Source organism: Takifugu flavidus, chromosome 5, assembly GCF_003711565.1.
Source record: "Takifugu flavidus isolate HTHZ2018 chromosome 5, ASM371156v2, whole genome shotgun sequence".
Classification (NCBI taxonomy): Eukaryota; Metazoa; Chordata; class Actinopteri; order Tetraodontiformes; family Tetraodontidae; genus Takifugu; species Takifugu flavidus.
Genome location: NC_079524.1, coordinates 13,767,586 through 13,792,539, shown reverse-complemented (window position 1 = coordinate 13,792,539; position 24,954 = coordinate 13,767,586). Strand labels below are relative to the sequence as shown.

Here is a 24,954-nt window from a genome sequence, read left to right as displayed (position 1 = left end):
AACATGGATGGATGAATGAATGGTCACTGTGAAAGCATTATAATCCCAAGTAACCATGGCAACCCCTGTTAACCATGACAGACTACTCATGGTGTCTTTCATATGGTCTACAGACATATCCACTATGGACACACCCATCGAGACAAGTATAATGGTGCAAGCAAACACTTGCTCTTGCCTCTCTGGTAGAACAACCTAGTTTCCATGGTAACAGTGCTACTGTACAGCTAAAGATCTCCACCTACAGGTGAAATGGTGTACTTCAAGGATAGAAATACCTCACAAGGCTTTGTAAGACGTTTGAACAGGAAGTGACCTCACTGGAAACCACAACTATTCACGTTTATGTATCTACATACATGTATATGTTTATGTATACACATATGTGTCTTCATATGTATGTACAGTTATACACAAATACATATGGGGTGGGTGTGTGAATAGACACTGATACATACAAGGAGACATGAGGATGCTGATTTGCAGGGTAGAAGGAAGTGGGATGAGGGGGAAGAGAAGGCAGGTGGGGGTAAGGAGGGGAAGTAGGGCAGCCTGGCTGTAGGGGAGGGGCTTATTTTCAGAGGGAGGATGAGTCACTTAGCTGTTCAGAGAGTAAAGCATTAAACAGACAGACAGCTGATTGGTCTTCAAGCAGCATCAGAAGCAGCAGATTTTCTGTTCTCCTTCCAGTCTTCCTGCTGAAGCAAAATATGGATACATAATCCCTTCTCATCATTCTGCTGCTGCCGCTCCTCTTCCTCCTCCACATTTGTTCAGGATGCTCGGTTAGTATCTGCATGTATTTATTCACCTTCTAGTGGTTCGATAGTCCTTATCTTCTCAATAAGACCTGTGCTGCTGCTCTGTGTGTGTGTGTGTGTGTGTGTGTGTGAGAGAGAGAGAGAGAGAGAGAGAGAGAGCATGAATCCATGCATTGTACATCGTCTGCATGCAGTTAGCATAGTGTTAGCTACAGAGGATGAGGCTACAGGAGAATGATCAGAATCAGCATCATCTTTGTAGCATCATGTTATGGTATCGTTGACGGAACCAAAGAAGACAGTCATCCCACTCATGCTATGGGTGTGCGCGAGCCACATCTTTCTCATGCTACCAATGTTAAAATTATGTCCTCTTTATCATTACACCAATATCCAACATACTGTCACAACAGTTATCTGTCACACTGGTTATTATATTAGCATCAAGAGATATACAGCTGCCCAGCTGGACCTGCACTCACTCTGACCTTTACCTCTATACCTGATTACATCATCACTATCTTCCAGGTGTGTGATCCAGCAGCGACACTGTGCTAACCAGGAGTCTTTGCTAAACACTGGCAGTGTGTCATTACTGGAACGGAAGATGGATCAGTCAGTCATCATCAAACCAGTTCACTCCTCCCTGCTGGGACAGGACTACTGCTTTGAGGTAACTCTCTCTCTGATTACACTCAGCTCTACCCCTGTTCTAAACCATCTGCCACACTTCTTCCCTCTTCTCTTCTTGACTGCCTCGATGATGTTAGATTTGGTTTTCCACAGTTGTTTTAAATTGAGAGAAAATAAAATTAGAACTCCTTCTGATTGGCACCAAATCAACACGCTCCAGTTGCTAACTTCCCAATATATGTCAATGGTTCCAGTATCTAGCCCTCCTTTCTTGTTAAGGGTCTGGGCGTGGTGCTCGACAGTAGCGTCTTCTTCACTACTTACATCAACAACATTTCCTGGACCTCATTCTTCCATGTCCACAGTATCAACCTTCTTGGTCCATCACTCAGCACCATACCAGTCAACATAATTTTCCCATTCAAGCTGCATCTCTGTAACGGTCTTCTTCACGGTTTAAACCAAATGGACTCAACTCCTCATAACCTCCAGATCTGCCTCCTCTTAGCACATCAGCCCTGTTCTCAAACAGCCTCGCTGGCTTCTGCTCTCCAGTCTTTAAAACAATGCTCGTCACCTTCAGATCCCACCAGAATTTAGCTCACACACACCTCCACACCCTCAATATCTTCCTCCTCTCTGCTCCTCCTGCCTGTTTGTCCACCATGGGACTCCCATCTCCCTTTATTCCCCCAGAGATCTGAAACATTAACCCTCCTTCAAATTTCCTTGAACAACACAAGTGTTCAGCCTGACCTTCCCCTCATTATCTGCCCATATCTGGTGTTGTTTTTTTGTCTGCATTTGTATTCTGATACATTTAGATAATGTTTTATTCCCACTGAGCTGCTGTACTAAAATAGTATCTTAATAATAGTTAAATAAACAATTTGTTAATGTTTTCTATAATGATCAAAGACAGAATCAGGACAGAACTACACCAACAATTAAATTAGATAGATTGGTTTGTGACAAGGTCTGTTTTCATTCCATTAGGTTACAACCTCAACAGGAACCAAGTGTTTCTCCTGTCGCTCGGCAGCAGAACGTGATAAATGGATGGAAAACCTAAGAAGAGCGGTTCATCCTAACAAAGACAACAGTTGGAGAGTGGAGAACATTCTCATCGTTTGGGTGATTGAGGCCAAGGAACTGCCTGCCAAGAAGAGGTACATTTTTGATACTTTTGAGCATTTTGACTGAAGGGATCAGGGTAGGGTTTCAAGTTGGATCTATTGTATTTGTACTGCAGGTACTTTTGCGAGCTGTGTCTGGATGACAGTTTGTACGCTCGCACATCATGCAAGATGAAGGCCGACAATGTGTTTTGGGGTGAACGTTTTGACTTTAGCAGTCTGCCATCCATCAATGCCGTCACTCTGCACCTGTACAAAGATACCGACAGGAAGAGGAAAAAGGACAAGAGCAGTTACATTGGGTTGGTCAACATCCCTGTTGCCACGGTGAATGGCAGACAACTGGTGGAGAAATGGTACACAGTGAGCACACCCAGCACCAGCAGAGGTATGTCCCACTTCCTGGGTTTGTATTTTCTGGCAATAAAGATTCTTCAAGACAAAGTTTAGTTGATAAAACAAGTTCACAACATGGTTCTTCTGCTTTGCTTGGGGGTCTCAGGGCTTGTGTGCTAGAGGTGACCATTCTAACAGATGCAATGCTAATAAGATTCCTTTGGATTGAATTAAAGATCATTGAATTAAATTGGCCATGTAGATCAGGTCTACAAAAAAGGTCTTCATTTCTTTTGAAATAGAAAGACATATCATGCATCATGGTAGCTTCCTCAGAAGAGTAAACCTACAGCATCTTAAATCTTTTTAACAAAGTAAAAAGTTTAGACTTCAGAGTTTCTACATTCTATGGATATCAAAAGTATTTGGACAGCTGACATCAGTCTGAAGATGTCAGCAGTGTCTGTTCAGAAAGCTACTTCCTGCTGATCTTTATGGACTCCATATTCTCTGAAAATGTTATGATTATTTACCTCATGAAGATAGAGAAACTGGGAACCAAAAGACACATCTTATCAGAGTTTTTCAAACTTCTTTGATTAAACGACAATGAATAAGTCTGTGTAGATTCTCAATCATCCAGGTCCTAGTTGTGCAAGGTAAGTTTTCTGTGTCAACTGGACTGTTTTTCTTTTTGGATAGAAGGCGAAATTTCTTCAAGAGAAGAAAAATAGTCCATTTGACAAAGAAAACTTACTTTTTAAGTCACAAACTAAAAAATGGCTGTAAATAGGTCAGAATGGACCCATTTTGTTGAAGATTTTGAGGCTTTAATCTTCTCCAATTATGGGGAAATAATAAACTCCCTGTTCTTTTTTGTTATAGTTGTTTTCAGAGGTGTGGACTCAGTTGTGAACGTTGTGATTTTCAGGGAAATCTGTGCCGATGCTGCGGATCAAAGCGCGATATCAAAGTATCGTAATACTTCCAATGGAGCAATACAAAGAGTTTGCAGAGTACATCAGCTCCAACTATCTGCTCCTTTGCAACACACTGGAGGTGTCCATCAGCCTCAGAGCCAAAGAGGAGCTCGCTGCAGCACTCGTGCACATTCTGCACAGCACTGGCAAGGCCAAGGTGACCCCTCCCACTAAAGCTGTTTATGATCACAACGCCATTACCTGTCATCGCCTCCATCAGGAGGTCATGTGACAGCCGGCCTTTCTCTGTCTGAGTCTGTCTTTCTGTTTTTGAGCCAAATAACTCAAAAAAATTTATTGATAGACTTAATTAAATGGTCAGGAAATTTTGACAATATGCCAAAGAAGAGCCGATTAAATGTTGGTGATCTTCTGGATTTTGGAGGGACTCTGACCTGTGATCTGCTGTAAAACGGGTAATATGTGGGGAGCTAAATTGTTTGGTCTGGAGGTCTGAGCTCTCTCAGGGCTTTTTTCTAGTTTTTTAGTTTTTCTATGATAAAACACCCTTGGTGGAAGGTGGCCAACCGCCTCTGTATCTTCACAGGACTTCCTCACAGACCTAATGATGTCAGAGGTGGACCGTTGCCGTGACAATGAGCAGCTGATTTTCAGAGAGAACACACTGGCGACAAAGAGTATTGAGGAATATCTTAAGTTAATTGGCCAGAAGTACCTGCAGGATGCCCTTGGTACACACACACACACACACTCACACACGCACACACACACACACACACACACACACACACACACACACACACACACACACACTAACACTAACACTAACACTAACACCAACACACCCCTGACCAGAAGAATTGTGCAATATGTGTTTCAGGTGAGTTTATTAAAGCTTTGTATGAGTCTGATGAGAATTGCGAGGTGGATCCGTCTCGCTGTGCGACCTCTGACCTCTCAGAACATCAAGCAAACCTGAGGATGTGCTGTGAATTGGCCTTCTGCAAGATCCTGGACTCCTACAAGTATGCCTGCTCTCTGCACTACCCAGACCACACAGTTTTTGTGTGAAGGTTCCCCACATCACTAAATGTTTCCTTCATAGGGTCTTCCCTCGTGAGCTGAAGGAGGTGTTTGCGTCATGGCGACAGGAGTGCAGTAACCGAAGGCGACCAGACATCAGTGAGCGTCTCATCAGTGCCTCGTTGTTCCTGCGCTTTCTGTGTCCAGCAGTGATGTCGCCATCACTCTTTGACCTAATGCAGGAATATCCAGATGAACGCTCAGCAAGAACTTTAACACTCATCGCTAAAGTGATTCAGACGCTCGCCAACTTCAGCAAGTAGGCTTGGACCTGTTTAGTTTTGCTGCTTTCTGTTAGTATTGAGGTAGTGAAGACACACCTGACGATTCTTTCCTGTCACCTGTGCGCTGCAGGTTTGGCACAATAGAGGAGTACATGCTCTTCATGAATGACTTTGTTGAGTGTCAGTGGAGCAGCATGCAGCGGTTTCTGCAGGAAATCTCAAACACAGACGGTCTGAGCCATACTGCCGGTTTTGATGGATACATTGACCTGGGACGAGAGTTGTCCAGTCTGCACACCCTGCTGACTGACCTCGATCAGGTAACAAAAATAAAGTTTTGCATATTTGCAGCCAGTAGTAAATCCAACAGAACTGATGACTCAGCAAAAAAGATCTCTCTCTCTCTTCTCTCTCTCTCTCTCTCTGACCACGTGCTGGGAGCTTGCTGCGAGTTTTGTGAGTGTTTTTCCCTGACTAACTCCCCCTTCTTGGCGGTGTATCTACACTATCATCGGGGTGGTTGTTGTCGGGTGGTTTGGTGCAGTTTGGTGAGTTTTCGTCGTGTATTACGGCGGGGATGGCATCCTCGGGGGACGCCGTCTCTTTCAATCCGACACAGGGTGCGAGTCCAACCCGACCTGTCCGTATCGGTGGAGGAGGTTCTCCTGGCCGTAGGAGACCAGGTAGAACACGCTAACCTGTCCTACGCCTCCAGGATGAACAGAGGAGTGGTGGTGTTTGGTAAAGAGGAGCGACTGGTGGCTGAGTTGGTGGGGAGGGGGGTGACGGTGAATGGAGAGTACCTGCAGGTGTTTCTGAACCTGGTGGTTTTTGTCCGGAGGCTCCTGTAGCGCCTCCCAGAGGGCATGAGGGTAAACAGTCCCCAGTAAAAAGTTGTGAGTGGTCTGAGGACCGTGGGTCTGGGCTGCAGGAGCGATAAGCTGAAGCACGTGCTCTCGCTCAGGAGGCAGTACTTCATGTTCCTCACCTGTCCGTCACAGACACTAGACGTGTCCTTCAGGATGAAACACGGAGACGGACACTACATGGTTTATGCTAGCTCTGGGAGCATGAGGTGCTTTGAGTGCGGGGATGTGGGACACAAGCGTGTCACAAACCCGCTAATGAGGGTGCTCGCACCGGCGTCATGTCGAGCCACGTCGCCCCGGCGGTGGTGACGAGGTGGCAGCGGTGGCGGCCGATGCAGGAGGAGGCCCTAGTGGACAGGTAGAGGAGCAAGGAGGAGCAGGTGAATGTGTAGCTGCAGTTAGGGTAGGAAGAGAGGGAGCAGCAGAGGAGGTGCAGACAGGGATGAGTGTTGTGACGGGAGCAGTAGAGGAGGTTCATTTGGGAGTGAATGTGCAGGCAGGAGCAGTAGAGGAGGTTCAGACAGGAGCAGTAGAGGAGGTGCAGATGGGAATGAATGTACAGACAGGAGCAGAGGAGGACGAGGAGCAGGCAGGAGCAGCAGAGGAGGTGGAGCAGCCAGGAGCTGAGGGGGTGTTGAATCGCAATACCTCTCGTGTGTAGCTGCTAATCCGCGTGTTCTTTGAATGAAGACTTCAAGAAGAAAAATGCCAATTTCAAAATGTATTTAGCAACAGAACCAATTCAAGATACAAATATTACAGAGCTCCGGGCCAGTTCATAACCCTACAATAACAGAGTCCATTGCCAGGGCATGAAGTCTGACAACCTAACTATCCCTTGGCCCAGTCTTTTATAGAATCAGAATCAGAATCAGAATCAGAGTACTTTATTGATCCCTTTAGGGGGTGTCCATTAGGGAAATTAGCATCTCCCCAAAGAAACGTACAGCACTGTTTAAAAAATATTAAAAATAATAAAAATAAAAATAGAATAAAATAAAAAATAAAATAGAATAAATTAAAAATAGAATATAAATATAAAATCTAAAACGATAGAAATGTAAATAAATGAACTGAATGAATGAATGAACTGAATGAATGGATGTCCCAGTATTATGTTATTGCAGTGTTGTTCCAGTCCTTCTGTTGGCCCTCCTCCCCCCCAGTGAGGAGTTGAACAGTCTGATGGCTCGGGGGATGAATGAGTTCCCCAGTCTGTTTGTCCTGTACTTGGGGAGGCGCAGCCTCTGGCTGATCAGGCTTCTCTGGCTGTGGATGACAGTGTGCAGAGGGTGGCGGACATTGTCCATGATGCTCCGCAGCTTGTCAATAGTTCTCCTCTCTGCCACTGTCACCAGAGGTTTCAGTTTCATCCCAACCACCAAGCTGGCCCGCCTGATCAGCTTCTCCAGCCTGGAGAGGTGTGCTTTTGTCACACTCCCCCCCCAGCACACCACAGCGTAGGACAGGATGCTGGCGACCACAGACTGGTAGAACATCCAGAGGAGTTTCCTGCAGATGTTGAAGGATCTGAGTCTCCTCAGGAAGTACATCCTGCTCTGGGTCTTCTTGTACAGCTGCCTCGTGTTGCTTGTCCGGTCCAGCCTATTGTCCAGCCACAGCCCAAGATATTTGTAGGTCTGCACGCCCTCCACCTCCTCCGTTCCTATCTGAACTGGTCTAGGTCTCGGTCGGTCCCTCCTGAAGTCAATGACCAGTTCTTTAGTTTTGGAGGTGTTGAGCTGCAGGCCATTGTTGTGGCACCAGGCAACAAAGTCCCTCACCAGGCACCGGTACTCCTCCTCTTCGTCGTCTCTGATACATCCAACAATGGCTGTGTCATCAGCAAACTTCTGAATGTGACACATTTCAGAGTTGTAACAGAAGTCCGAGGTGTACAGAGTGAAGAGGATGGGGGACAGCATAGTCCCCTGTGGAGCACTGATGCTGCTGACCACAGTGTCAGACGTGATGTCCTTCATCCTGACGAACTGCGGCCTGTCGGTGAGGTAGCTGGAGATCCAAGCAACCAGGCAGGGGTCCACTCGCATCTGTAGAAGCTTGTCCTGTAGGACAAGGGGCTGGATCGTGTTGAAGGCACTCGAGAAATCCAAAAAGAGGATTCTCGCTGTGCCACTCCCCTTGTCCAGATGCGAGTGGACTCGGTGCAGCAGGTAGATGATGGCGTCCTCTACACCGACCTTGTCCCGGTAGGCGAACTGTGAGGAGTCCTCAGCGTGCTGCACCTGGGGCCTGAGGAGGTTGAGGAAGAGTCTTCATCAGATGTGAGGTGAGTGCCACCGGCCGGAAGTCGTTCAGCTCACTCGGTCTGTTCTTCTTGGGGACTGGAATTATGCAGGACGTCTTCCATAAGGTGGGCACTTTCCCCAGCTCCAGGCTGAGGTTGAAGACCCGTTGTAGCGGCTCCCCGAGTTCAGCAGCGCAGGTCTTGAGGAGCCGGGGGCAGACTCTATCCGGTCCAGCTGCTTTTTGGGGCCGGAGCTTCCTCAGTTCTCCCCTCACCTGGTCAGAAACACATTCTGTGAATTACCTGCTGGGGTACATTGATTCCAGTGATACCAGAGTTAGGGTTAAGGTGTTAGGGTGTTAGTATGTTAGGGTTAACATGTGATGTTCGCTATGCAACTTCAAAGGGACCAGTCCACCTGTGCTCTGACCACTTTGCTTGATGACTCTCATAAGGACCCACTCAGCTGTGTGTGGAATTCCTGGATCCTCACTGACTGTGGTTACAGAGGTTGCCTGTTGGGAGAAAACTGAGAGAGTCATTTTTAGTTGAACAAAATAAGATTTCATAAAAGTGCTGGGCTGGCCTATGGATTTTTTGCTCCTGGTCCCAGAAAGGGAACACCCCGCTCGATCTCAAAGGGGGTGAATCCTGTTCGGGAGCTAACAGAGCTTGATTCATTCTTTCTACCTTCCCTTGTGATTGTGGATGCCAAATGCATGTCTAAGGCCTAAAGCCTTTTCTACTTCCTGTAAATCTTTATTTTTAAAATGAGTTCCATTATCAGACCTAATTTGTTTGGGGAAACCATGTGTCGAATTAATCAAAAATTTAATAACACTTTTTGCATCTTCTACTTCTACGGGAACCGCCTCTGGCCAGCCAGTGTATGCATCCACTGACACCAAGAGGTATCGGAACCCATTGACTCTGTCATGTCACATCATGTCAGTAAAATCTATAATTTTTCTTACCCTGCCAACTGCAAACTTGCCCTTGTGTGGACGATGTTGATTTGATGTTGGTACAGTCCTTCTTCTCCATTGTCTTCCCAGATGGCCAGATCAAAGTTCACATTCTTCATGCAAATCAACTTATCATCACCACAATGCTGTCCCTTTTTACGACGTATGTTTAACACCTCCAGCCTGATTGTCTCCTGAGATTACAACTGTCTAAACAACAATCCTGTCAAAGTAATGTCTCTGATCTTTATTACACTTGCTAAAGATTCTACCATACCTAACTTCTAAAGTACTTCTAAGAGAAGACAGGAACATATGATAGAACACATAGTAACAAGATAAAGACAATTCCCTTCAGTGGTTAGTGGTGACCAAGGTCAGGCTGCTGGTGTGCAGCTCCCTGATCAGCCAGTAGAGATGCTAGTTGTTGATGAGGGAGGGGAGGAGGTGATGGAGTCTGACTCTGACTCCGACTGTGGGTCTGTAGCGGACTCCCAGTCCCTTACTGGGGACCTGTATACCCTGGAGGACATCACCACCTTCCTGGATGAAACCTTCGGCCAGTCTGTGAAGGTGGCTGATTTTTTCCCAGACCCAGAAAAGTTTTTGAAGAGTGCGCTGACGTTACAGAGGGCTGTGGGAGTCGACCTCCTCGACAAAAGGAAACGGTACCGGCTAAAGAAATACATGACAGCAACGAGAAAGATGCTGGGACAGAAAAGAAGAAAAAAGGCTAAAACATGCTAAGAGCTCCCAAATAGCTGACCAGAGTGTGATGAGGAGGTACGCTGTGGACTTCTACAGACTAGGCCACACATGTTCCCTCTATCTCTCTGATTAAGTCTTGCTAAACACTGAACAATATTGAAGAGTTCCTGAGCACACGGTGCTTAAATGATGGACTATGGCTGGTGGAGGAGGAGGATATGGTCTTTGGAGGCCTCCTCAACTGACTATTTGTTTTTGCTTTTCTTGTTATAAGAATCATGTTCCTGGTTTTTGTAATGTCAAAATAAATTGAGTTTTGAAAAATCAAATCTCTCTCTCTCTGTCTCTGTGAGGAGCATGGTGTGAGCTGAGATTTGAGAATTTTTCAACCTTTTCAAGCTGTTTAAGCTGTTTTCTTGTTAGGTTTTTGTCGGTATAGTTTATTTAGGTGTTGGTGGTGTCTTGTGTTTATTAGTTTAGTTTTTCGGTGTTTTGGAGTGTAACCAGCCAGCGTTCGTCTGGCTGGTTGGTGTCTGATGCCGTGGTGGTTGGTGGTGGTAGTGGGGATATCTCCCGGTTAACGCGGAGACATGGCGTTAAGGTGGGGGCCAGGTCTCTGTACACCGTGGAGGAGGTGGCCCTGGCTGTGGGGGAGGTGATCGGACATGGGTCCATGAAGTCGGCTGCCTGGATGAACGGGGCCATAGTCTTTTTTTGTGGAGAAGGTGGAGCAGGTGAACCGGCTGGTGGATGCTGGTATCAGTGTCGGTGGAAGGTTCTGTCGCGGAATTTTTAGCCGTTTTGAGAAGTAAACAATTAATCTAAGTTACTGCGTAGGAGATGGTTTTATTCCAGACAGTCGGTCAGGATACACACACGGAAGCATGCGGAGAAATCTCTAATAAGTGTTCACAGTTCTGATCTTATATAGCCGAAGGCCCGCCTCTGAGGCACGGACACAGGACGTCTTCACAGCATGTGTGTGCTGCATGCACAGGGCACAGGACGTCAACACAGTAGGTGCGCTCTGCATGCACCGCAGGTGTTTGGTACCTTCACAGCATGTGTTCCGGCCGGCTGACGCTGGTCTCCTTTGAGCCTTTGTTTCTTGCAAATGCATAAGGTGGCAAACAGACTTCATCTGCTCTCCTAAATTTCCATTTCAACCCTTCCTTTTGCACTCAATTTACATTTCACAATAAAATTCCATTTCAACTCCCCCCTTTTGATCCTACTTGGATCAACCTGATTTTGGCAGTAAACTTGAAATACATCAGCAACTTAGTCCATCTTTATAACCCTCTTCCAGTTCACATTCAGATGAATTGTAAAGTCCGGTTTCTTGTGTGGTGCTAGGGAGAAGATGAGTAGTACTGCTGCGATTGATATCACACCCAGGACACACAGGAATTTCCTCAGGATCAGGTCGGTCCATCGCCTGGGATGCAAAGGCTTTCCTTGGAGGCTCATCTTGTTCTTTCGTTGGTGGCTTGGCACGCCACTTGGAGCAGCAGGGACGCTAGTTTCACTCCCTACTGACCGGCTCCTTCGGTTCTGGCACCTTCTTGCAGTGGAACGCGTGGATCCACGTTGCTCTCTCAGTTACTTTCACCACGGTTTGAGTCACCAGCAGGACTTGGAATGGACCTTGCCACCTTTTCTGGTTCCACCTGGTCCTCCGGAAGTCCTTGATCACCACGTAGTCCTCTGGATGTAACGGATGGAGCTGTTGGTCCACTGGAGACGGCAGTGCTGCTTTCACACGTGCCCGGATTTCTGAAAGAGATTTAGTGAGATTTCTGCAGAAGCAGGGTCAGAGAGAGTAGTGTGAGCGGTGCATTTACAGATTGCGATCTGTGAGGGGAGAAGGACAGCGTCCAAAAGAGCCACCACTAGCCGATGATTCAAGATAGGAGCACCGTCAGACTTGAGGAAACCCCTGTGTTTCCACAATGCTCCAAAGTCATGAACTACGTCACAGGCGTACATAGAATTGGTGTAGATGGTAACCGACTGGTTGGCTGCGAGGTGGCAAGCTCTGGTAAGGGCCACCAATTCAGCGGCTTGAGCTGAGTAGTTGGATGGTAATGATGCAGATTCAACAGTGTCGCAGGAGTCACAGACTGCGTAACCGGCTTTGCACCGGCCTGTGTCCAGATCCCGGGGTGCTGACCCATCGACAAAGAGAACAATCCATGAGGTCAGGACGTGGGGAACAAGACACCAAGAGTTCCGCCACGCAATCATGAGGGTTGCCCTCCTCCAGGATGGGGAGGAGGATTTACGTTGTGATACGTGGTCTTGCCTCTTTTCTTGCTCACAGGATTTACACTTTGATACCTGGTCTTGCCTCTTTTCTTGCTCACAGGATTTACACTTTATTACCTGGTCTTGCCTCAATGATCTCACAGGATTTATACTTTGATACCTGGCCTTGCCTCTTTTCTTGCTCACAGGATTTTCACTTTGATACCTGGTCTTGCCTCAATGATCTCACAGGATTTCCGTATTTATTTAAGCTGTTTAGCGGCACTCGCCATTTAGCAGAGTAAGGTTAGCGTCTATCCTACGCAGTAATTCATTCCAAATATTAGGATAAATACATCTTACCAATTTAAATTCAGCCGTGGAATTTGAGGAATCCCGTGACCGTCGATCGGGACCGACTGGGTCCTCCTCCTCCTTACGATTGCGGGGTTTGAGGATGAATCGCCTTTCGTGGATTCAGGTGGCCAGCCCCTCGGTCGGGTCCCGACGGATGTACCCAGGATCCCACTTCTGACACCAAGTTTGTCATGGAATTTTTAGCCGTTTTGAGAAGTAAACAATTAATCTAAGTTACTGTGTAGGAGATGGTTTATTCCAGTCAGTTGGTCAGGATACATGCATGGAAGCATGCGGAGAGATCTCTATTAAGTGTTCACAGTTCTGATCTTATATAGCCGAAGGCCCGCCTCTGAGGCGCGGACACAGGACGTCTTCACAGCATGTGTGTGCTGCATGCACAGAGCACAGGACGTCAACACAGTAGGTGCGCGCTGCATGCACCGCAGGTGTTTGGTGCCTTCACAGCATGTGTTCTAGGTGGTGCAAGAAGTTGAATGACTGAGAATGTTCCCCCCCTCAGTCATTTGACACTGGTCTCCTTTGAACCTTTGTTTCTTGCAAATGCATGAGGTGGCAAACGGACTTCATCTGCTCTCCTAAATTTCCATTTCAACCCTTCCTTTTGCACTCAATTTACATTTCACAATAAAATTCCATCTCAATTTCCTCCTTTTGCACTCAATTTACATTTCACAATCAAATTCCATTTCAATTTCCTCCTTTTGCACTCAATTTACATTTCACAATCAAATTCCATTTCAGTTCGAGGCGGCGCTGCCTCCGGGTCAGCCGGCCACCAAAGTTACCCTGTCCATCGTGCCCCCGTTCATTACGGATGAGTTTCTGTGTTGGGAGTTGTCCAGACATGGCAAGATTGTTTCTCCTATGAGAAAAGTCACGTCTGGATGTAAATCTCCACTACTAAAACACGTAGTGTCTCATCGCCGGCAGGTTTATATGATCCTTAATAACGGCGATGAGGATTTAAATGTGTTTTTTAAAGTTCAGGTGTACGACTTTGATTATGTTCTGTTCGCCTCATCAGCGCACATGAAGTGTTTTGGTTGTGGTGAAGCAGGACATTTGATTAAAATGTGTCCACACACAGCCAAATCACTGTTTTATTACTCTCTGTTTTATTTTATCTTCCACTTTTAATGAGTAGTTTTAAGATTGGGAGTTTAAACATACATGGAGGTAGACTGGAGAAAAAATGAGTTTTAGTGTTTGAAAGAATGATTTTAAAGAAGATTAGTGTCATGTTTCTGCAAGAAACTCAGTGATGTTTTTAATGAGGCTGATTGGTGCAGTAGATGGGAGGGGAGGGTGTTTTTAAGCCACGGCACAGACTTCAGTGCTGGGGTGGGGATCCTCTTCTCTAAGAGTTTAAGCCCAACATCTTTTACTGTTGATCATGTTGTTCAAGGAAGGTGTCTTTTAATCACGGCCCAGTTTGACCAGTTCAGAGCTGCTTTTATTAATGTGTATGCTCCCAACAGTGGTGCAGAGAGGACGCTCTTTTTTAGAGACATTCGCCAACAAACTCCAGGGGTGTGGTTCTATTGATTATTTCCTCTTAGGTGGTGATTTTAACTGTACTGAAGATGAGGTTTTAGATCGGAACCACGCAGAGCCGCATCCATCCTTGCAGCAGGTCCTGAGGCAGCTGGTCTACTCCCATGGTCTGGTGTGGAGAAGGACTCACACAGGCTGCAGACAGTATACATGGTAGAGAGGATATGGTGTCTTTAGCTTGTTTAGATCACTTTTACTGTTTTAAACACAATTTTAATGTGTTTAAATCATGTAGTATCATGCCAGTGGGTTTTACTGATCATGCTTTAGTTTTATGTGCTGTTTTCATTAACAACATTTTACCAAGAAGCGCCTACTGGCATTTTAGTTCAGTTTTAGCCTCCGGTGTGAGTTTTAGTTACTTTTGGGCTGGGTTTAGGCAGAGAAAGGGCGAGTTTAGCTGCCTAAAACAATGGTGGGACCACGGAAAGATACAGATAAGAATGTTGTGTCAGCAGCACACGCTCAATGTTACTCATCACGTCACCGGATCTATCAGGGATCTGGAGACTGAGATAGTGGAGCTCGAATGTTTGAATGAGTCCACAGGAAATGGAGGATCTGTTGAAATCCTCAAGACAAAAAAGAGAGGCTTTAGCCAACCTGCTGGGTGCCAGAGCACAGGGCGCCCTGGTCCGGTCCAAAATCCAGGACACCTTGGAGATGGATGCACCCTCCAGTTTCTTCTTTGGCCTTGAGAGTAAGTCTGGGCAGAGGAAGCTCATCCACTCCTTGCTGTTGGACACGGGGCAGGAGCTGAATGACCTGGGGCAGATCAGGAGGAGAGCGGTGGAGTTTTACACGTCATTATACAAGACTGATTTTAAAGACAGTGAGGATTGTTTGAGTGGTTTTAGTGTCTTTAGTCAAGGACTGCCCAGGGTCTCCAAGGAGACCAACTGCTGGATGGAGCGCCCGTTGACAGCACAGGAGCTGCACACGGCCCTACAGACAATGCAGGGCCGAAAGGCCCCGGGCATCGACGGACTCTCTGTGGAGTTTTGCAAGGCCTTCTTAGACATTCTCGCTCAAGACGTTCTGGAGGACTTCAACGAGAGTCTCACCACCGGTTCCTTGCCTCTGTCCTGCAGGAGGGCTGTCATCACTCTCCTGCCGAAGAAAGGAAACCTGCAGGACATAAAAAAAACTTGCACCCTGTGTCCCTTCTCTGCACAGACTACAAGATTCTCTCCAAGGCGTTGGCCATCTGGCTAAGGGAGGCCATGGAGCAGGTCATCCATCCGGACCAGATGTACTGTGTACCTGGCAGGTCCATGGTAGACAATGTCTTACTCATTAGGGATGTTTTGGAGATCTCCAGTTCATCAGGGTTGAGTGTTGTCTACTTTCCTTAGACCAAGAAAAGGCTTTTGACCATGTTGAACACAGCTTCCTCTAGAGAACTATTGAGAGGTTTGGGTTCAGCGCTGGTCTGATAGCGAAGATCCAGCTGCTGTACAGTAGCATTGAGAATGTGCTGAAGGTCAATGGCAGCTTGTGCACTCCTTTTAGAGCAGGGGTGTCCAAACTTTTTTCACCGAGGGCCACATACATAAACATATAGGAGGGGCTGGGTCACTTACTAGAAATTAGGTATATAGCCTTAACTTTAGTGTATTAAAGTTAGAAAAATCAATTAAAAGTGGTCAAATATGTTATATTGTTGAATATAATTAATGACAAAACTGCCTTCATCACAGCTTTCCATAAATGGATCTTTATTGAATTATTCAGAAAAAGCTTTGGTAGCTCATTCCTAGAACAGCAGCCGAAGATTTCTTCTTAGAAGATTTACAGTGCAGAGAAAAAACAATAAAGGGGAAAATGGAACTGGTAAATTTCAAGCTTGTTATTTAAGTTATTAGGCTTAGGAGCACACCTAATAACGTTTACTTGAAACGGTTATCAACATTAACAGACTGAACTGGACGTGCATATAAATTTAGTAAATGATTCTGGTGAGTATCAGCTGGACTGGGTATATAAATTGGGCCATCAAGCTGATCTGACACCACTCATGCCAAAAATCTGGACAAATGATCAAGGAGCAAATCTGCATCAGATGAGATGAGCTGCTTTTGCATGTGCAGTGTGTGCGCTGTACACATCGGTGTGTACTCTGCAATTTTCTTAACACACATATAAGAAAGGGGTGCACAAAAGCAGTCCTTTTTGGTGGAGCAACTGCCTTGATGCCAACAGTAGCTCCCCTGGTGTTAAAACTAAGACATAAAATACACTCAAGCAAAAGTTGAAGTGCGGGCCATATTCTATTCATAAAATGTCTTGCGGACCAATTAAGAATGGACCGAGGACCACAGTTGGCTCGCGGGCCGTAGTTTGGACACCCCTGTTTTAGAGTTTGTAGAGGTGTCCGACAGGGCTGTGCTCTGTCTGGGATGCTCTATGCGCTCTCCCTGGAACCCCTCCTCCATAAGCTTTGCTTGTGTGTTCAAGGCCTGCGGATGATGTGGTTGTTTTTATTAAAGACCAAGATATTAACACAGTTTTAAACATTACTAATAAGTTCTGTGATGTGTCGTCTGCGAGGGTGAACTGGGGGGAGAGCGAAGCCCTGGGTGTCAGCGAGTGGCGTCAGGGCCTCCCCGTTCTCCCTCGAGGTCTGACCTGGAGGAGGGATGGCCTGAGATATCTTGGAGTGTATCTGGGAAATTAGTGCATGGTCGGAAAGAATTGGGAGAATGTTGTTGAGAAGGTTGAGGAAAAATTAAAGAAATGGAGATGGTTGCACTCAGAGATGTCTTTTAGATTCAGTAGTGACTGTAAGACCAGTTTTATCCCCTCCTGTGCATCAGGTTTAAGGGAATATTGTCTCTGATGAGGCCTATAATCATTCTTTGGTCTGATTTTAACTGGTTCTGCTCCTTTAATCAATCCTACATCTGCAGGTGCTTATGACCACAATTTAGGAGAGAGTGAACTTAGCTTCTCTTTCTCTTTTAACATAAACAAACCTCATGTCTGTTCATGCTCAACACTGAGATGTTGCGAGGGAGTGAAAGCCACTCTTTGGTTCAGCGTGACCTTCCACACTCTGTATCTGCTGTTGTACAATCTATCTGGACCCGCCTGTTTCCAATCAATCAATCAATCAATCAATCAATCAATCAATCAATCAATCAATCAATCAATCAATCAATCAAGGCCGACCACATTCTTGCTTGACATCCTAATTGCTTCCACATACCATCCTTTGGCTTAGCTACTGATATGTGTGTGACTGAGCCTGGAACGTGATATAAAGCTATTGCCGTTGATGGCAGGCAGTTTACCATTATCACTGCAGTTTCTTCATGAACATAGACATCTTGTGCCACGCCCGTAACTGTCTTTGGTAGCTGAGCAAACTTCTTGTCATACTTTGGATCTGGCAGTCCACCATAATGCATGGTTACATGCAGTGTATGTGGATTGTCCCATTCAGCTGTGTCTAACACAAGCTCACATATTTTATCTTTTACAAATCTAACGAAATTTGCTGGACCAGCATTTTCTACGACATCTAATGTCCAATAGGGTACTAGCTCATCCAGGCCTTCCAACACATTTACTTCTGTAGTCATGTGCTGGATTTTAATTTGTCCTTTCTTCCTTGGTAACAGTGCAATCCTCAACTGAGAGATTAAGTCACATCCTAATAGATTGACTGGACATTGTGGTGACAGAATCACTTGAGTCTTAGCTCGTAATCCTGACACCGGGTCTATAACATTTACATCTTCTGACAGTCTTGCTTTATTTACAACTCCATTTGCTGATCTCAGTCTCATTGTGTTTGTTGATTTCCTAATGTGTGGAACAGCATCTTTTACAACTGTCTTTCCTGCCCCAGTATCCACAAGAAACCATAACAAAACTCCCTTCAACTTCCAACTGAATTTAAGGTCTTTTAATATTTACACTAAAAATCTCCTCAAGATTCACTTCTACCTCCTCTACATCTAGTCATGTGTCCCATGGATGAGACTTATCCTCCCCCTTATTCTCTCTTCTGTCTTTCCTCATCCGCCTTCCTTTTCCTGCAATCTCTTGCCCAGTGACCTGGCTTGCAACAATAATGACAACTATTATCTCTCCTCTGCCGTGACCTCTTCCTCTTTGTTCTTAATAACATGCTTTGACTTAATCTTCTAGGAATATTTCACTACTTTTCTTTCCCTTTTTCTTATTCATATGCCTTTCTGCGTGCATGGCATGGTTTTCATATTCATTTACAGATGCTGTAGGGAATGCTCTCATGTGCTTCTCTACGAAGTCTTTTATTTCTGCATGTGTACCATTATGGAGTGCTATTTTTAATTGCTGTTGATATGGCCCATTGTCATTATCGGAATACCACTTATCTGACGAAACACATCTCTCATTCTATGAGAATATTCTTCATATGATTCATTTTCTCTCTGCTTGCACCTTCTTATGGCACTATAATCAGCACAGTGTGTGAATTTGCCTCTCATTCTCCCAAATATACCATCAATTTGAGTTCTGAGATCATTTGTGTCATGGGCCCAGGGCCGTCCTGTTGCCTGCTCTATGGGAGTCCAATTTCCTCTGACTGTTGACCATTTAGGGCCTAAGACAGTCATCAGGACTTGTGTTTCTGCCCCATTTGTATAGTAACTTCTAATTAACTCATTTATTCCCTCTATACAAGCTTCGATGTCTGTGTCGGGCTTAGGAATTTCAGCACAAGCTTTTTCATAATCCTCTGGTGTCCAGGTCCTGTAGACCAGCATTGTGTGGGGTTGAAGTCCTACACCACTGTTTGGTTTGGCGACTTCTATCATTGGAAAAACATCTTCGACGCCAGGTTTTGCTTCTGCTACTGTGATGAATGAATCACCAAAGCCTATTGGGGGTCCTGGACGCCTGGACAGATTCTGTCTTTTCTTTTATTTCTTTCATCAAGGCCCTTAATTTCTCTGGTTTATCCAATTGTCCATCAAATCCAAATTTATCATGCCATATTTTGACAAAATTTGTTGACCCCATGTATCTACAACATGGAGGGATTTCGAACTGGTCTTTTGCCTATCCTTGTCCCAGTTTGAGTTATATGAGTCTCTACAGGACATATAATCTCAGACTTCTATACTTCCTTTAAAATCCTTCGTTGGTACTTGTCAGGCTTCTACCTCAATGAGGCAGACAAGTCTTGCCTCTGCTTCCAACTCAGGAGGATAGTATAGGATCCCCACGACAATTTTGTCGAGACCACCGATGGGTCTTGGTTCCCCAAATGAACCTCAGTCAATTGCGGGAATGCTACTTACCCGTCTGTGTCGTTTGTTCACCAGAATGTAGTTCGGAGTCCGTCACTGGAGGACTTCTCATCTCAAGAGGCCGCCCAACTGACCTCGCGTCAAATTCACGACCGAGGTCTTTGATACAGAACCCCCATTGATGGGTTCTGGCTGTGCACAGTCTTCGGTGGTCAGCATCCCGCTGACGAGATTCCCTCACAGATGTCGGTATACAGCTCGAAGGACCAACTTATGTTAGAGTTGAAACAGAGCAACACAGCAAAACCCTGCGTGACGAAAGACACAGACACAGGTGGCAATTGAAGAGTTGTGTTTATCTTGTTATCATGTGTTCTACTATATGTTCCTGTCTTCTCTTAAAAGTACTTTAGAAGTTAGGCATGGTAGAATCATTAGCAAGTGTATTAAAGATCAGAGACATTCCTTTGACAGGATTGTTGTTTAGATCTCAGGAGGAAGTCTGGCTGGAGGTGTTAAACACCTATTGTAAAACGGGAAAGCATTGTGGTGTTGATAAGCTTATTTGAATGAAGAATGTGAATTTGATCTGGCCATCTGGGAAGACAACGGAGAACAACGACTGCAACAACATCAAATGGGAATGGAAGAAGAGGACGAGGTCATCCAAGAAGAAGGATTAGATTGGACTGTATGAGCATTGATAATTTGCATCTGTGTTTCTATAAAAGACTGGGCCAAGGGATAGTTAGGTTGTCAGACTTCATGCCCTGGCAATGGACTCAGTTATTCTAGGGTTATGAACTGGCCCGGAGCGCTGTAATATTTGTATCTTGAATTGGTTCTATTACTAAATACATTTTGAAATTGGCATTTTTGTTCTTGAAGTCTTCATTCAAAGAACACATGGATTAGCAGTGACACACGAGAGGTATTGCGATCCAACACCTTGCAAGGGAGAACGAGCAGCAGCTCACTCTGGAACACCCTACGTCATTCTGCTGCTCCTCTGCAAACCTCCTTCCTTTATTCACATCAGCTCATTATCTCGTTATATTTGTGGAATTTCACCTCCTCCCAAGATGCTTTTAAGGTTTTAGATAATCTCACAGTAAATCTGGTGCTCTGGACAACTGTACTAAATCAAGATAGGTGAAAAATACTCTGTTTCTTCTTCAGCTACTTAGGTGCTAAACATACAAATGCATTTAAATGATAACAATAGAATACTTATTCTCACAGTAACTAAAAGTGGTGTTAAAAGTCTCACTCTGTCTCTGTCTCACCTGTCCCACTCTCCACCACAGGTCTGCTTAGTGAAGCTAGTTCCACTCCCTCGGATCCTCCGAGAGATGTCAGCAGCTCTTGCTAATCCAGGGGGTGTGGTTAATCAAGGGGGTATGTCAGTTTCCTCTCCCCTGTCCCATCATGTGGGGCAGAGTAGATCCCCACCTCGTCCGTCCCCACCCCTTTCTCCACCTCTGACAACTTGTAATCCCTCCGTTGGCCTACAGGGTGACAGTGATGGAGGGTTAGTATTCTATTAACACAGAACATAAGTTAGCACATAAATGGTGCTTACTGACTCAGACACAATTACCAGTCTTATTGCTTTGTGTGCAGGGTGGTGGATTTCACCAGACTTCCATCGCCAACTCCAGAGAACAAAGACCTATTTTTTGTCACAAAAGGCTCCAGTTTGCAGCCAACATCAGGTGGAACTCTGACTTTAATTCAATCTCTGATGTTTGACCTCACTTTGACCTTTCTCTTTCTCCTCTGCTGCAATGTAATTTCAAGCAGGCCCTCAGGACTCTCCAGCTCCTAGTTCATCCTACTCTGAGCCCAACGAAAATGAGGTGGCCTTTGAACTGACCAATGAGGGACGAAAAGAAGGGGCAGAACTGACCAATGAAAATCGCAGTCTGTCCCTGCTTGACCTGCAGGAATCCTCCTCAGGCGATGTTATTGACAACATCCAATGGCAGCGTAGGACAGGGCTCCTTCCCTTGTCCTTCCAGAACCCTGTTTATCACATGACTACTACATCCCCACGGCAACAGACTGAAGCCCCACCTTCAGATGGCTCTGTGGGTTCACAGGGCAATGCTGAAGACAGGAACACCACAGCAACCAAACCAGCATTCCTTACACAGATGTCAGTGGGGCTGGGAGGACCCGAGAGGGGTGAGAGAATGTCAGCCTTATCGAGCAGCAGCAGCGGGGAGGAATACTCAAGACGTGCACTGTCTCTGTCAGAGACACCAGGTACGGCATGCATGACAACTACACCCTCAATCAAACTCTATGATCTACTGACCTGGTAATACCATTGATGTTGTCCCACTTCACAGGAAGCACCATCCCCCTGCGTCAAAACGTCTCATGTCCTCAGAGACGCATCGATCAGCCTCCGCTCCCCTGCTCTACCCCAGCAGGACCCCCTCGAGGTCGGACACCTCCAAACATTACCAGTGGGGGTGGAAGTTCAGCCTACCCTCCCCGCCCTGCTTCAGGCAGCATGATATCGTCCAGTCCAGACTGGCCGAACAGTAGCCAATCACGACTCAGACAGATGTCATCCTCATCAAAAGGGGACAGTCCAGAGAAAAGACCTGCTACCAAGGTATGGCTGTAGGGTTGCAGGTTTTTGTAACTGGTAATGCTGGGTTAGGGTTTCCTCAGCACTTGCTTGGTTCATTGCTGCATCTGACCCCTTAACCTAACCCTTCCCCCACTATGCTGATTGTATGGTCCCTGTCAGTGTCAGGCAGGTGAACATCAGACCAGATCAGAACAAGTCATTCTTGATTACAACCTTTACATCAGTTTCTGACATTTGTGTGATCACTCATAAACCTTGGATTGTCATTGGTGGAGAACTGCAGTGATGGTTGCCCTTCTGAATCCTTCTTAAGCAGGAGTTTCTTCCCTTAATCTGTGCTTCAATAAAATGCAGTCTCTGAGTTTTGGAGGCAGTTGATCTGACCTTTTTGGTTTTAACTGTAATCTTCTATATATATACATCATGTCCAGTCAACTGAATCTACAATCAAGGTGCAGGAACATCTCATGTCAACATCCTAAATTAAAACATCGAAATAAAAGATAGCTAAATTTCAAATCATCCTAAAAGGGTCTGGATGCTTGCATCAGTGCAATATTTTAGCTTTTGTTTTAACCAAACATTTTTCACACAGGTTTTACTTTCATTTACTATTGCCACAGCACCCATCCATTGCCACCACTGAACAGAATGAAAAACATGCAATCTGAAACACCCATGCCTGGCTGGCCATCTACTGTTGATTTGTTTATGAGATCTGAGGTGAGGGTGGGCAAATATTTATACTTTTGTTTTAGTGACATTGAGATAGAGGTTAGAGTGGCACACTGGAAGCAGACTTTACCAACCTCCAGAGGGGAAAATCACAATTTTTACACATTATTAGCATATACATAAACATACAAAGAATGGAGATATAATCATTGAGGAAGCTGTCCTCGAAAGGCACTCTGAATGTAACAGGAATAGTACCTTGCTCAAGGGCACCTCGGCAGTGCTCTGAATATGTTGAAGCACAGCTCTTGCGTCAAGTGGGAACAAAAAGTCTCAACTTAAGTCAGGACAAAGCTGTTAATGACTGAAGAAGCCTCTGGAATGAGGAGAAATGTCCTCCAGTTTGTCAACAATCCAGTTGATGCTCTGCTAGACCTCTGTATGTTACTTTATTTCCCAGTCCTTTAGCCTAAAGAAGTCTGTCTTTCCTAAGAGTCTGTTTTTAGTTGAGATATTTAAGGTTTAGTGGGGTTTTGTTGTTTCAACAGGAATGCTGATGTATTTGCAGGCATTAATGAAGTCTTTGAAAAGAAATTCAGGTTTCTATTTAAAATATTCCACTGTGTGGTCTGCCTGCTTTTGAATGTAGATTGATCTTTAAATCTTTGAATTTTGTTATACTGTATCATAAGAGTGAAACATAAATGCGCACTGTACACCTCCCCACTTCCTCTCCTTTCCTCCATTTCCCACTAGCTGGATATAACACACCGTTATAACACACCACATCTCATACTTCTAGAAAATAATTCAAATTAGGCTGATGGCATATGGGGTGTGGTACGGGGTTTGACCCACTGCAACTGTCCTTTGCCTTCTTGCCATTGATGTATTTGGGTGAGTGCCATACATTTGGTATCACCAGCTGATTGGCTACTCTTTCATAGACTGGTTCAGTTTAAGTCCAAATGTTGACTAAATGTTCAACTTTCCTCATTTGTAATGCTAGTATGTCTATTAAAACAATATACAAACAAGGTGAAGCTTATAGTACTGACATAAAGCCTGCAGCGTTCACCAATTAGCCACAACCCTGCCCTTAGGAATTATGGGGAATCTGAAAAGGCCAATTTTCCCCCTGCTAAAGAGATATTCTAGAAGAGGATAGTAAAGAATAGAACAGAACAGGGCCGAACAGACTTTAAAGCTTGTTTGTTTTCAGGCTCCATCTCCTTGTGCTCTGGACCGAACTGCTGCCTGGCTGCTCAACATGAACTCTGCATCCTCCTATGGTGATGCAGATGAAGATCGAAATGACGACTCCCTCATAGATAAGGTACATTTTGCTTCTTTACTGATTCTGGCTGTATGTTGGGGTTCACGGGATGAAAAGATGTTTTGGAGGGTTAGACTTTTTCTTCTGGTTTTTATCTGATTCTTGTCATGTCTCCTTAAATTGACCCTCTTCTTACAAGCGCCACCACCTGTTATGGAGGCCAAACTACAACAGAATATTTTGCACATTCGGCACAAATTTTCCACCATTATGTGTAGTTGGAGATTCTTTTTAATTAATTTTTTTACATGTTTATTTTATATTTGACAGGATTTGGCATAAATAACCTTTTATACTTCATTTGGTTTGTACAGTATCAGCAGGAGATTGCGTTGCTACAGGAAAAGTTACGAGTTGCAGCGTTGCGTCAGGATGAGTGTGAAGCCCGACTTTTGATCCAGGATCAGCAGAACCAGAGAATGCTGCTGGAATACCAGGTGAGGAGGCAACACCCAAGGTCAGCTGACTGATGCTGGTTCATAAAAGAGAGCCCTGTATACAGACCCTAGAAATCAGCAAAAATGTGTGTGTGTGCGCGCGCGCGCGTGTGTGTGCCAGGCTCGACTCGAGGACACAGAGAGTCGACTGAGGAGACTGCAGGATGACAAAGATCTGCAGATGAACAGCATTATCAGCAGGTAAAACTCTCTGCCCCGTCTACTTCTATTTCTGTCAATCTCCTCATTTTTCTCTCCTTTTCTGCTCCTGTCCTATGTTCTCTCTCTCTCTCTCTCTCTCTCGCCCTCTCTCGCTGACCGCGTGCTGGGAGTTTGCTGGAGAGCGTGCTGAGTTTTCTGTAAGTTTGTGAGTCTTCCCCTTCTTGGCGGTGTGTCTGCCACTATCATCGGGGTGGTTGTAGTCGAGTGGTTTGGTGCAGTTTGGCGAAGGGTTCATCCTGTTTTATGGTGGGGATGGTGTCATCGGTGACGCCGCCTCTTTCAGTCCGACACGGGGTGCGGGTTCAGCCTGACCCGTCGGTGCCGGTGGAGGAGGTTCTCCTGACCGTAGG

General features: G+C 45.4%; 1 protein-coding gene across 5 annotated transcripts in view; it reads left to right on the top strand.

Moving 5' to 3' along the window:
• The first annotated feature begins 541 nt into the window (after positions 1-541).
• Positions 542-24,954, top strand: part of LOC130526490 (disabled homolog 2-interacting protein-like) — a 37,106-nt gene continuing 12,693 nt past the window's right edge. For 2 of the 5 annotated variants that reach the window (XM_057034205.1, XM_057034204.1), the window contains exons 1-16: positions 547-785; positions 1,290-1,434; positions 2,391-2,563; positions 2,647-2,918; positions 3,798-4,003; positions 4,394-4,538; positions 4,688-4,832; positions 4,913-5,149; positions 5,245-5,434; positions 20,637-20,860; positions 20,953-21,044; positions 21,130-21,597; positions 21,684-21,955; positions 23,832-23,945; positions 24,260-24,382; positions 24,504-24,583. In XM_057034205.1, coding sequence (XP_056890185.1) covers positions 1,369-1,434; positions 2,391-2,563; positions 2,647-2,918; positions 3,798-4,003; positions 4,394-4,538; positions 4,688-4,832; positions 4,913-5,149; positions 5,245-5,434; positions 20,637-20,860; positions 20,953-21,044; positions 21,130-21,597; positions 21,684-21,955; positions 23,832-23,945; positions 24,260-24,382; positions 24,504-24,583 — 2,807 coding nt within the window. In that variant the 5' untranslated portion in view covers positions 547-785; positions 1,290-1,368. Of the gene's footprint in view, positions 786-1,289; positions 1,435-2,390; positions 2,564-2,646; positions 2,919-3,797; positions 4,004-4,393; positions 4,539-4,687; positions 4,833-4,912; positions 5,150-5,244; positions 5,435-20,636; positions 20,861-20,952; positions 21,045-21,129; positions 21,598-21,683; positions 21,956-23,831; positions 23,946-24,259; positions 24,383-24,503; positions 24,584-24,954 lie in introns of all 5 variants that reach the window. The other 3 variants (XM_057034207.1, XR_008950759.1, XM_057034206.1) reach the window with 3 other exon arrangements.